The sequence below is a fragment of the Oncorhynchus kisutch genome, linkage group LG10, assembly GCF_002021735.2.
Source record: "Oncorhynchus kisutch isolate 150728-3 linkage group LG10, Okis_V2, whole genome shotgun sequence".
NCBI classification, from domain to species: Eukaryota; Metazoa; Chordata; class Actinopteri; order Salmoniformes; family Salmonidae; genus Oncorhynchus; species Oncorhynchus kisutch.
The window spans coordinates 55,845,131-55,857,132 of NC_034183.2; the positions used below are offsets into that span (position 1 = coordinate 55,845,131).

Sequence of the window (12,002 nt, forward strand, 5' to 3'; positions counted from 1 at the left end):
ACTCCAAAACTACGAGGTCACTCTTCTTGGAAAACATGTGGTGAAGGCCGACACCCTGAGCAAGGCATACCTCACAGAACAAGACAACAGAGGCCCTGTGGATGTCGAAGTGGAATCAATCAATATGAAACACTACGTCCCTGTGTCAAGCGAGAGACTAAATTACATCCAGAGAGCCACTGAGCTGGAACGGGAGCTCCAGACACTGAAAAATGTGATCCTGCAGGAGTGGCCTGAAGAGAAAGGACATGCACCCTTGGAAGTAGCCATGTATTTTCACAACAGAGATGAGCTGAGTGTGCAAAATTGAGTTATCTTCAGAGGTGAGCGAGTCGTTGTGCCTACTGCCCTCAGGTCTGAGATAATGCAGAGAATCCATTCCTCACGCATAGGAACTGAGGGATGTCTGAGAAGAGCTTGCGGGTGTGTCTACTGGCCAGACATGAATGCACAGCTGAGAGCATACATGGCACAGTGTAGCACCTGAACTGCATGGGGTACGAAGCAGCAGAAAGAAACGTTGAGGCCACACGAAGCACCAAAGCATCCCTGGGAAAAAAATTGGTACTGACCTGTTCCAGTTCAACGACAGAGACTACATGGTCAGAGTTGATTATCTCTCCAACTTCTGGGAAGTGGACCATTTGGAGAACACAGTCGAAAACGGTCATTCGAAAACTGAAGACACACTTTGTGGAATCAATCAACGCTATGGGATACCTGACATCCTTTACACATACAATAGTCCCCAGTACTCTTCAGACGAGTTCTGAAGTTTCAGCAAGGCTTGGGACTTTACACACAAAACATTGTCTCCAGGATACCCGCAAAGTAATGGGAAGGTGGAATCGGCAGTGAAAACAGCCAAAAGACCTGGCCCTGCTGGATCACAGAAATACCCTTCACAAGGAACAGACAGCAGCCCTGAAATGGTGCTCATAGGAAGATGTACAAAGACACTACTTATAATGAGTGAAAATCTTCTGAGACCGGGGATGGAAAACTGTCAGCTGGAGAAGTTCAAAGAAAGACAGCAGAAACAGGCAAAGTACTACGACACCTCTGCTAAGGATCTCACAGAGCTGCAACGAGATGACAGGGTGAGAGTTCAGCCACTCACAGGACAGAAACAGTGGTGGCAGAGGGCCACAGTAGTCAGACCTGTGGAGCAAAGGTGAAGACAGAACAGGGACAAGTCTTCAGGAGGAACAGGCGACACCCGAGGAAGAGCAGAGAAATAGAGGAGGATGTCCCCACTGTTGAGGAGCCTGGCACAGAGCCGGTAAACAGAGCACCATCTGACGCCCAGCAGGGTGCTGAACACAACCTAGAGGTGGATGCTGGACCTCAACAAGAAGATCCAAAACATCTCAGGTCATGCACCTCCTGATGTAATCAACACTCCCCACACAAGGTCTGGTAGGGCCATCCGAAGACCTATACACCTGAAAGACTTTATAAAAAATAATAATAATTAATGGACAGTCAGAGACAGTAAACAAACATTCAGTTCACCTTTCAGAGTCTGCCTTTTGTAAAAAAAAATCATTATAAAAAAAAGAGAACATGTAGCAATTTTGATGTTACTCATATTGATGTTACACAGGAAACGGAAATCAGATGTTACTTACTTTATTCATGTGCGGGTTGACAACATGCCTAGTAAAGTTTGCTTAACTATATATCTTTGTCTGTCGTGACTACAACACAAAGCATATTGAAACAAGGACAATTACATTAAAGTGTCTAGTTTGAGAAACAGATGCCTCACAAGACCTCAACTGGCAGCTTCATTAAATAGTACCTGCAAAACACCAGTCTCAACGTCAACAGTGAAGAGGAGACTCCGGGATGCTGGCCTTCTAGGCAGAGTTCCTCTGTCCAGTGTCTTTGTTCTTTTGCCCATCTAAATATTTAATTTTTATTGGCCAGTCTGAGATATGGCTTTTTCTTTGCACACTCTGCCTAGAAGGCCAGCATCCCAGAGTCGCCTCTTCACTGTCACTTTAATAGCTCTACCTACATATTACCTCAATTACCTCAACACCGGTGCCCCCCGCACATTGACTCTGTACCGGTACCACCTATATATAGCACTGCTATTGTTATTTACTGCTGCTCTATAATCATTTGTTATTCTTATCTCTTACTTTTTGGGGGGGTATTTTCAAAAAATTGTATTGTTGGTTAAGGGCTTGTAAGTAAAGCATTTCACTGTAAGTTGTATTCGGTGCATGTGACAAATAACATTCGATTTGATTTAACTCACTACTTTGAGAAAATAAAAAAGAGCCCTACTAACTTCTAATAGACCCTCCCCTATCCCCAAAATTCCTTCCAACCCCGTTCAACCTCAATGACCCTACACTTCAATCTTTCCCTCTCTTCATCATACTTACGACAATATAACAACACATGCGCCACTGTTTCATCGACCATACACTCCAGACACAAACCATTCATATGCTTGCCAACCAGATGTAATGACGAGTTCAATGTCCTAAGTGCAATCGAGCAAACGCCACCTTCCGTCCTAATCTGACCTTTGAACCTTGGTCCACCGACCTTTTTTTGGAGGGCATATACATGCTGGCCCTTGTGCTCAGAGTCCCATCTCTTCTGACACACATCTATCAAAATGGCTCTGATCTTACATTTTGCCTCACCTCTACCCAGTGGCACATTAATATCAATTATTTCTCATTTCTAAGCTCTTTTAGCTAACTGGTCTACAATTCCATCCCCTTCCACACTTGAATGGGAATGTGCTGGGACCCAGCAGAATCTTACTAATACACCCATTCTCTCAATTCTCCATAATAACATTAATACCTCCAATAGTAGGTCACTCCTGTTAGATTTACCAGATGATAAACTATTCAATACAGACAGAAAATCTCTGACATGCACTTTCAACTGTGGGACGTTATATAGACAGGTGTGTGCCTTTCCAAATCATGTCCAATCAATTGAATTTAGCACAGGTAGACTCCAATCAATTTGTAGAAAGATCTCAAGGATGATCAATAGAAACAGGATGCACCTGAGCTCAATTTCAAGTCTGATAGCAAAGTGTCTGAATACTTATGTAAATAAGGTTTTATTCAATTTTAGAATAAGGCTGTAACGTAACAAAATGTGGTAAAAGTCAAGGGGTCTGAATACTTTCAAATGCACTGTAAATATTCACCACCCTTAGTCAATACATTTTATAAACACCTCTTAGCTAGATGGCTAACATTAGCTAGGATTTAGGGTTAAGGTTAGGTTAAAGGGTTAAGGTTAGGGGAAGGGTTAGATAACATGCTAAGTAATTGCAAAGTAGCTCAAAAGTAGTAAGTAGTTGCAAAGATTCAAATTAGTTAAAATTGTCCGTGATGAGATTCGGACACGCAACCTTTTCGTTGCTAGACGTTTGTGGTACACAACCACACTCCTTTCGTGTTCGCCTTAAAGTAACCTATATTATGTAACTATGCCAAACATAACATATTATACTAATTTGAGTGTCCCAGATTTACATTTACTATGTTACGTCTAGTCTGAGACCAGTTTGCTGTAGTTGTTTTAAAATCACTAATGGCCTCATGGTGACATCCTTCCTGTCCTGCAGCTCAGTTCAGAAGGACAACTGCATCTTTGATGTGTCTGGGTGGTTTAGTACATCATCCACAGTATAATTATTAACTTGACCGTGCTTAAATATATATATTCAATGTCTGATTTGTTATTGTTATCCATCTACCAATCACTGGCCTTCTTTATGTGTCTTTTGAAAGGCTCCCTGGTCTTTGTCGTTGAATCTGTGCTTGAAATTCAATACTTGCCTGAGGGACATTACAGATGTTTGTATCGGGGACAGAGGAAGGGTTAGTCATTCAAAAATCATGTCAAACCCTGTAATGTGGGTCAATATATGTTATGTGATTTGTTAAGCCACATTTTACTTTGAACTAATTTAGGCTTGCCTAAACAAAGGGGGTGAATACTTATGCAATTACTATATTTCAGTTATTTAATTTTGTAAAAATGTGTAGAATTTTATTTTCACTGACATTAGTTAGGGATTATTTTATGTAGATTAATGACCAATTACAATTAAATCAACCTTTGAAAAAAGTTCAATGGGGTGTAAACTTTCTATAGGCACTGTAGCAGGTTGCGTTCTCCTGCTCAGACGTTGCATGCATCAACCAATGGTTTCGTGCCACTTCATCGACTGTGTCATCGACTGGCAGATTGCTATAACATATGATGTCGTTAGCTGAAATGTAAAATACCTATTCTGGAGTTGTAAGATCTGGCATGTCAACAATGCCTGGCCTGAGGAATGCGCCCTGTTTTGGGTAGGTCCTAACTCTAACTATCTTCAGGCTATGTGGGAGATGGTGAATCATCTCTCTGCACCGGTATGACACTGTAGGCATTGAGCCTTCCAATTAAGTCTATGCATAATGCATATTACTTATACAGGTGGTCATACTTTTAGTAGTACATTTAAATGTATACTGTATTTCACAAGCTGCTGAACTCACAAGACAGAAGTACAGTATGGTAACAGTCATCTCAAGTTTGAAAGCAAACTTATTGGAACCAATACTACTACCATTTGTGTAATCATATAAAAATCTCCAAATTGTCACATTAGTTTGATATTTTGCCATCTTATAAAAAGCCATAAGAATAACTATCAACTATACATACACCTGTTAGGATTTAATCTAAAAGTAATCATAAGGCCTATGGACCGATATAAAATTTAAAGTTGATTTGGAAATGATACAATGGTACATCAAATGACAAAGAGAACAATAGTCTTCATGTTATTTACATTTTTATAATACTTTATAACATTGTTTCATCAAATATCAACCTGCTCAGCTACCATAGAATCTTTCCATCAGGATTTCCTATGTTGCAACTGAATATAGAAAATATGTAATTGGCTCTTGGTAGCTTCTTGGTAGGACTTCTCAACCCATGTCAGTTGCAGCAGCTACTGTGTTGTAGCTACATATGAGGACACCGAGGTACGGACCTTGCCAACATTATAAAAATATATAATAATCTATCATTTTTTTTAGGAACAGTAGGGGTCTCAACTTACTGTTGAGAGTTGGAATAGTAGAATACACAAGGTGCAATTTCGAACTTGGTTGTGCATCAGCAGTTTCCCTCTTCTTATATGTCCCTCACTGACTGTCACTCAAGTAGCCCATATCAATTACATTTTTTTAGATTGTTAAATTAGTCTAGCCAGCTATCTAAAGGTGTAGCAATCATGGCCAACTTTTTGCTGTTCTCCAAATAGTATTTTAGAGTGCGGACCTCACTAAAACTCAGACCCTGTTGTGCTTGTGAAATATGATGGTTTATCAAAGGAGAATTGCCCTTTCAATGACTGGTTTTAGTTGAGTGGTTACCTGTGCAACCACAGGAGAAAACAAAACCAAGTTCAACTATGCAAAATAAACAAACAAATTAAGCTAATTTCAAATAATTTGAGCAACTTGATATTAAGTCAATTGTTTTGTCATCAATTTGCCATACATTCTTCCAACAAGCTCTGAAGAAGGTTTGGCCCACTCATTTCATCAGAGCGCTGTCTTGTGTCTATCGTCAAAATTCAGTAGTGGATTGCTGAGTTAACAAAAACTATCAATATCAATTAGATGTACATTTTTGTGTTCAAAATATGTACACTTAAGAAACATAACAATGAACTGTTCACAACCTCACATCCTGACTGAGATCCATACAGTGGAATGAGAAACAAAAATATCACATTTCCTAAGACATTGACATTGAGCTGCAGTCCGTTTATCATTCTTCAATGGCTTGATGAAAGATGATGAAATGTGAATGAGGAGATCCTCTTGGTTAATATTAGGTGATGACCACGGTTTCTTAATGACTCAGTTAAGTGTGATTCTCAGTGCCGTTGTGGGTGAGCTTGTTTTTGTGCTCGATGTGTGGGCCCCTGGTGGAGTACGGTACCATCAGGAAGGGCTCCTTGGTCTCGCCCTCTCCTACAATACTCTCCTCATCTTCAGACTGGCCAATCCGCTGCAGGAGCAGGTAGCACCAACATCCGCAGATGAGAACACCGAGGGCAGCAACAGCAATGAGGATCACTATGATTGTCACCACCCCAGTAGTGGGGCTGTGGTCTGTGATGTACATGTTGCAACAGGAAGGTGACTCAGAGCATTGTCACAGAACAGGGGACTTGACAAGGACTGCGTGGTATGATCCCTTGCTGATTTTGGTGTCTTACGGTTCTGCTTGGGAGACCTGGGGGTCACAAAAAGCAAATAATGTTGAATATTTAACTAACAAAAAATAACAAAATAAACCCTGTTGTCAGTGCTTGTAATCTGCACATCTGAATCTGTTTATAATGAATTTTGGGCAGACATCTGCTGATTCAACCATAGGCCTATAGGCCTCCAAATCCCCCAAATAAGCAAAAGGCTTGAAATAATGTATTGATAAAAAATTAAGTTGATAGCCTACCACCCTGTGGTAGGTAATCATATATTATCTATACGCTATATTCTGCATAATAGCGTATGCAATAATGAACGGAAGGCCTTCAAAGCTAACGCATATGTTTTAACTGTGCACGCCGAATCATTGCACATTAATACGCATTTATGTATGTCCATGCATGATACATCGGGTCCTAACGAGAATCAAGACGCACTAGATGAGACACCTTACCATTCCATTGAAACAGACGACGCGATCGCGTATCTTCATCAATGTGCTATGCAGCAACAGCCCTGCCTGTATCAATACATAAGATCCATGGCTCTTCCTAATTGAACCGATTTCATTCGTAAAATTTGCTCATGCAGTGCATTAAATACACTAGTAGCCACCCACGCAAAAACCGAACTTCAAGGCCCCTGTATCAGTGCAGGAAATGAGACCATGTGATGCACAATATATCGCAACAAATGTTATTTGTGCTGTCAATCTCTATTTTAAAGCAACAGTAGTAGCTAGATTATCTTCACTGACAACATGTACATTTAAAATATATATATATCACTTCATGTTTGTCTATGGACATAATTTTGAACGGTTAAATAGTTATAGGAGCTCATATATTTGCTAATGTGTTACCATCTCGGTCTCATATCAGTCATAGTTCAATGCTATGTGGTGGTGTCATGCAAATACTGGTAGACCCCTCCAGACTCCAAAATATCACGTGATACATACAGGCTGCTTGTTCCTGGAAATTGTCTCGAGCTACTGTAAAGTAGCATTTTGTTTGGACGTCAAAGAAGCAGGTTAATCAACCAACTTTACTGTCGCTAGGTAAGGAAAAGCTAGTTAGTTGAAGTGTTTGTCTTCTAAAAAGTATGTAACTACAGTACACTGAAGCCTTGAGCTCCCGTAAATATGAGGATTAACGTTAGCTAGCAAGACGTTAGGTTTTTAGACAGCCATCGACGACGCCTCTGTCTCGTCTTGACTAATGGTCATTTAGTTAGATAACCGAGTTGTAGCTACTGTTATTTGCCTAGCTAGCAAGCCAGTTGATTATTTGCAGTAACATGGGCCCGTGGGCCTAACGTAATAGTGTTTCACAGGTGCCACTGACTAGCTTTCGAAGTTCAGTCTTGTCCTGACAAGTTTGTTTAGTATTGTAGCTAAATTAGCTAGCTAAATGAGTTTCCTACCGTACTAGCTAGATTAGCTAGCTATAATCTAGACTAGCCTGACTGGAGTCTTGAGTTAACATTACATGACTAACTTTAACTGTACCCTTAATCCAACTAACGTTACCTGACTAACATAGTAGTTCATTTCATTAACCCTCCTATTATGTTGCGGTTCAATTTGACACCCATTTCCACTTTTGAGTTCTCTAAAATACTAGTTAACCTCTTTTTCTCCATTAAATTACTTGTCCTCATTTAGGGTCATGAACCTAACTTAAAAATGTGGACACTGGTGTGTTGTGGAATGTCTTGAGTAGATTTTGTATACAAACATGATGTTGTGGGTCATTTTGACCCGGAGGCTTTCATGTGTATAGATATTTGCACAGGTCCAAAATAAACAAGTGTCTTCTGTGTATTTTGTTTTGACTGGTTCCGGTGGCACTTCTATAATTATTTTGGGGTGAAAATGAGCTTTCCCAAGCTTATTCTCAGCGCGAGTGCAGCAGATCTCTGACACAGACACTCAAAAATGAGCTCCAAACAGAAAATGCTTGTTTTAGAGAAAGGAAATAGGTTTAACAAAATAGCTCTAAATATATAGAAGTTTTGAAATCAAATGTTATTGTTTTTCTTCTTTCTGAAAGGTCTGACAAGACAAAATAAAGTTTGAGCTGTTTTTACTTGATTCTTTGACCGTCTAGAGTGTGTTTAAACTGTGCGGGTCAATCTGACCCATACCACAATGGATGCACTTTTTTTCCCAACAGAGCACAAGGGTTAGAGATGTTATCATGTTCCATGACTCTTGTATACCTGTTGTATAACGTTGGTTTTAAAAGAGCCATGTAATACGATTAAGGTATTATTAGCTAACCTTACAGCCTGTTACAGCTGTGACTGAAGCCATGTAGACCTGGCTATCTGATTTTATTTAAAAAATATGCTAAGAAATTATTAATCTATAGACCTCCAGTCATTGCAATATAAATGTAAATTATGATTTTTTTGTTGTTGTTGATGATTTAATAAGAAAGACATGGCAAGTGCACCACCAATGGAGACAGGTGGATTTGTGGGGCTCCCTCAGCCACCTTCCTATGAAGAATCAGTGGGTCCTCAGTACCAGGGGACGGTGCTTCCTCCTGCCTACACCAAATCTGCACAGTATCCATACCCAACACAGCCGTATAATCAAATATATCAACCAACGGCTCACAGTACTACCAGTCCAATAGGTAATTAAAATCTTCATCACATTGTTTTCACTTTTCACTATGCTGTTCCCTCATAGGTCGAACTCTCTTGACACACTTGGCTTGAGACAGCTCAAACTGGTCCATCCAGAATGCATTCTTTTGGTTTCAAACCATCTCAAGTAGCCTATTCCCTATTTTAGACTATTGGTTTGCTTTGCACTCTTAACATAATAGTTTTGGAATCTGATGGATTAACATTGTCCTGTGCAAGGGACCTAGCTAATCCCTAAAAGGCTACGTAATGAACGTTAGCTTTTAATTTCCTGTTTGGTGTTTAACATTCTTTGTTCTTCAGTGTCAGTTCAGACCATTTACGTCCAGCCAGGTGTGGTGTTTGGGGATCTTCCAGTGCAGACTCATTGCCCTGCATGTGCCCAGATGGTGATCACTCGGCTGGAGCACACCTCTGGAACAATGGCCTGGTTAACATGTGCTGGCCTGTTCATTTTCGGGTAAGATTAATTTATCAAGAGTCCCCCTGCAGTGCTTGCAGTGTATTGTTGTTCATAGTCCTGAAAAGTCCCATTTTGTATGGGCTGCATAATGCATTATCTGATCTTTTGTTTTTTGTAGTTGCATCTATGGCTGTTGCCTGCTTCCTTTTTGTGTGGATGGTTTGAAGGATGTGACACATCGATGTCCGAACTGCAACAACGTCCTTGGAGAACACAAACGGCTTTGATTATGTCTTTTGAAAAGAGTAGTCTCTATTGAGCATGCAACCTTGCAGCCTGTCTCTATCTTGAATTGTCTAATTACAAATACTGTCAGAGGCTAAACAATCATGTTAAACATGCATATTTTGATGATGGTCATCATGTAGTCTATATCAGGGGTACTCAACTCTTTACTCTATGAGGTCTGAGCCTGCTGGTTCTGTTCTACCTGATAATGAATTGCACACCTGGTGTCCCAGGTCTAAATCAGTCCCTGATTAGAGGGGAACCATTTCAAGAAAATGCAATGGAACCGTCTTTGAAGAGAAGAGTGATCTATATAAATGTATTACCTTTATTAAGAGCTTTGTCCACTAGATAACTTGTCAATATTGCACTTTCAAATGGATTTTATTATATAATTGTATATATGTCAGTTTGAATAGTCATGTGCACACAATGTTGGTGGGGTTAGAGGTAAGACTGGTCGATATTGTGATTGTATATTTTCATAGGATCTATATGTAATCAAACTGCAATATGACTACCTGTTAAGACTACCTTTTAATACAGTCCTATTGTGATGATTACTGGTAAGTAAGCAAGTTTATCGTACAAACTGCCCTAAGTAGATCCACTTGTTGTCTTAGGCCTAAATGCCTTTAGTTTGAATGAAGGAGTGGTTTTGCTGTAAATTATGCTGTGGAATTCAGGCACCTTTGAGCATTCCCAAGTCCATGGATTCACAAGGTTGTCATTGATTGTATAGGCCCTATTTGTTTATTTTCATTCCTCACATACAATTGTGTGCGTCTGTAGAATTCACTTAATGGCACTTTTTCAATGTGTATGCATGACATAAGCACAAATAAATTAGATCATTTTACCACCAAATGTGATCATTGTTCATTCTTTAAAGTAAATTATTTGTATTTTGTTTGAGTTTGTGCTTTCTTGCCCGGACTAGCTCCCCCCTCCCCATCATAACCCCTCTTCAAGCACTTCTGACATGTTCAGTGTATTATATGTATATAGTATAAACTGGGTTGTTCGAGCCCTGAATGCTGATTGGCTGACAGTATACCACCGGAATGACAGAACAGCCCGTAGCCATGGTATATTAGCCATATACCACACCCCCTCATGCCTTATTGCTTAATTATAGCCTATCATAAACCTTAGGCTATAATATATGCATATAATGTACTTTCTATCATAAACTGTGTTGGGCACGTACTTCTATGCTATGATCCATTACCTTTGGCAATGAAATATCAGGCAGGCCAGAAACTGCTCAAAACCAGTAGCTGTATTTACATTTAGCTAAAAATAATGAATGAAAACAAACAGGCATTGATAGCAACATACTGCTTATGCTTCTTTCTATGTGAGCGTTTGCTGAAGGCCTTCCACCTCCAACTTCCACATTCTTCTGTGAACCGCAGCGCGTTCAGAGAGGTCTGCCATCTTTACCGCGCGCAGGACAGGTTCTGGAGAGAGGGCCTGGATCATCACCATTACATGTGTAAAATCGTGGTAACAAATCAAGGGTTTTGTTAAATGTTGTACATATTTTAGCTGCAGCTAGAAGGAAAATTAAAGTGAATCACCCTGAAGTAGGCATAGGTTGCCCTTAGGAATGTTGTTGACGCCATTGACAACGAATATCCCTGTCTCGTCCAAAAGAAGCACCGTGTTGTGATCCAACCGAACTTCCATTATTGTCCCTTGCATCCAAACCACAGAGACTACAAGTGCAGGGTTTTTCCATTGTCCCAGTATTTTTATATTAAATTCGAGCTTGCCATTCAATTGTTTATCTTTCCCTCTCGGAGTTGGCTGGAAGGAACTTTGATCGGAGGACTTTTCTTATTTTTTACTGTAATTTGTCCGGGGTCCATGCCATCTGCGAGTGAACACTTTCAAACGAATTCGTTATAAATTGTCTTTATTTCGTGTGACCTTTGACGTAATTGTGACCAATATCCGGGTTGTTGATTTCAACGTTTGTCTTTTGTTTATTTTTTATATATAGACTTGTGTTCCGACATGTACTTTTTATATCGATTTGTCGTTAGTAATAAAAATACAATAAAATATGTTAACATTTCAAAATAAAAGCACACGTCGTGCTAACAGTGGGTATTATCAAAGATTATAAACTGGGTGGTTTGAGCCCTGAATTATGATTGGCTGAAAGCCATGGTATATCAGACTGTATACCACTGGTATGACAAAACATGTAGTTGTACTGCTCTAATTACGTTGGTAACCAGTTTATAATAACAATAAGGCTCCTCAGGGGTTTGTGATATATGGCCAATATAGCCTTGGTATATATAGCCTTAGCCTTGGTATATTGGCCGTATGCCACACCTCCTCGTGCATTATTGCTTAATTATACATGACAA

At 39.8% G+C, this 12,002-nt stretch overlaps 2 protein-coding genes and 1 long non-coding RNA gene across 6 annotated transcripts; 1 reads left to right on the plus strand and 2 right to left on the minus strand.

Annotated features, from left to right (window-relative positions):
- Window positions 1–4,815: 4,815 nt before the first annotated feature.
- Window positions 4,816–7,166, minus strand: LOC109898457 (stannin-like). Of its 2 annotated transcripts, none has more exons than XR_004211282.1 (2): window positions 6,724–7,029; window positions 4,816–6,294 (listed from the first exon to the last, which is right to left on the minus strand). XR_004211282.1 is itself a non-coding variant. In XM_020493436.2 (2 exons), exon 2 carries the CDS (start codon window positions 6,181–6,183, stop codon window positions 5,920–5,922), a length of 264 nt encoding a protein of 87 aa, XP_020349025.1. In that variant the 5' UTR covers window positions 6,184–6,294; window positions 7,132–7,166; the 3' UTR covers window positions 5,807–5,919. The 2 variants fall into 2 exon arrangements, 1 of the variants encoding a protein (XP_020349025.1); XM_020493436.2 differs by lacking the exon at window positions 6,724–7,029 and adding an exon at window positions 7,132–7,166 and having other exon boundaries at window positions 5,807–6,294.
- On the plus strand, window positions 7,147–10,490 carry litaf (lipopolysaccharide-induced TNF factor). Of its 2 annotated transcripts, none has more exons than XM_020493434.2 (4): window positions 7,147–7,329; window positions 8,714–8,914; window positions 9,231–9,387; window positions 9,509–10,485. In XM_020493434.2, the coding sequence occupies exons 2-4, from the start codon at window positions 8,716–8,718 to the stop codon at window positions 9,615–9,617; spliced, it is 465 nt and encodes a 154-aa protein (XP_020349023.1). In that variant the 5' UTR covers window positions 7,147–7,329; window positions 8,714–8,715; the 3' UTR covers window positions 9,618–10,485. The 2 variants fall into 2 exon arrangements, with proteins under 2 accessions (XP_020349023.1, XP_020349022.1); XM_020493433.2 differs by having other exon boundaries at window positions 7,159–7,329; window positions 8,710–8,914; window positions 9,509–10,490.
- A 389-nt stretch (window positions 10,491–10,879) lies between these two features.
- Window positions 10,880–11,611, minus strand: LOC109898458 (uncharacterized). Of its 2 annotated transcripts, none has more exons than XR_004211283.1 (2): window positions 11,202–11,611; window positions 10,880–11,094 (listed from the first exon to the last, which is right to left on the minus strand). It is a non-coding gene; the product is annotated as an uncharacterized LOC109898458 (long non-coding RNA). The 2 variants fall into 2 exon arrangements; XR_002256361.2 differs by having other exon boundaries at window positions 10,880–11,081; window positions 11,202–11,609.
- Window positions 11,612–12,002: the final 391 nt, after the last annotated feature.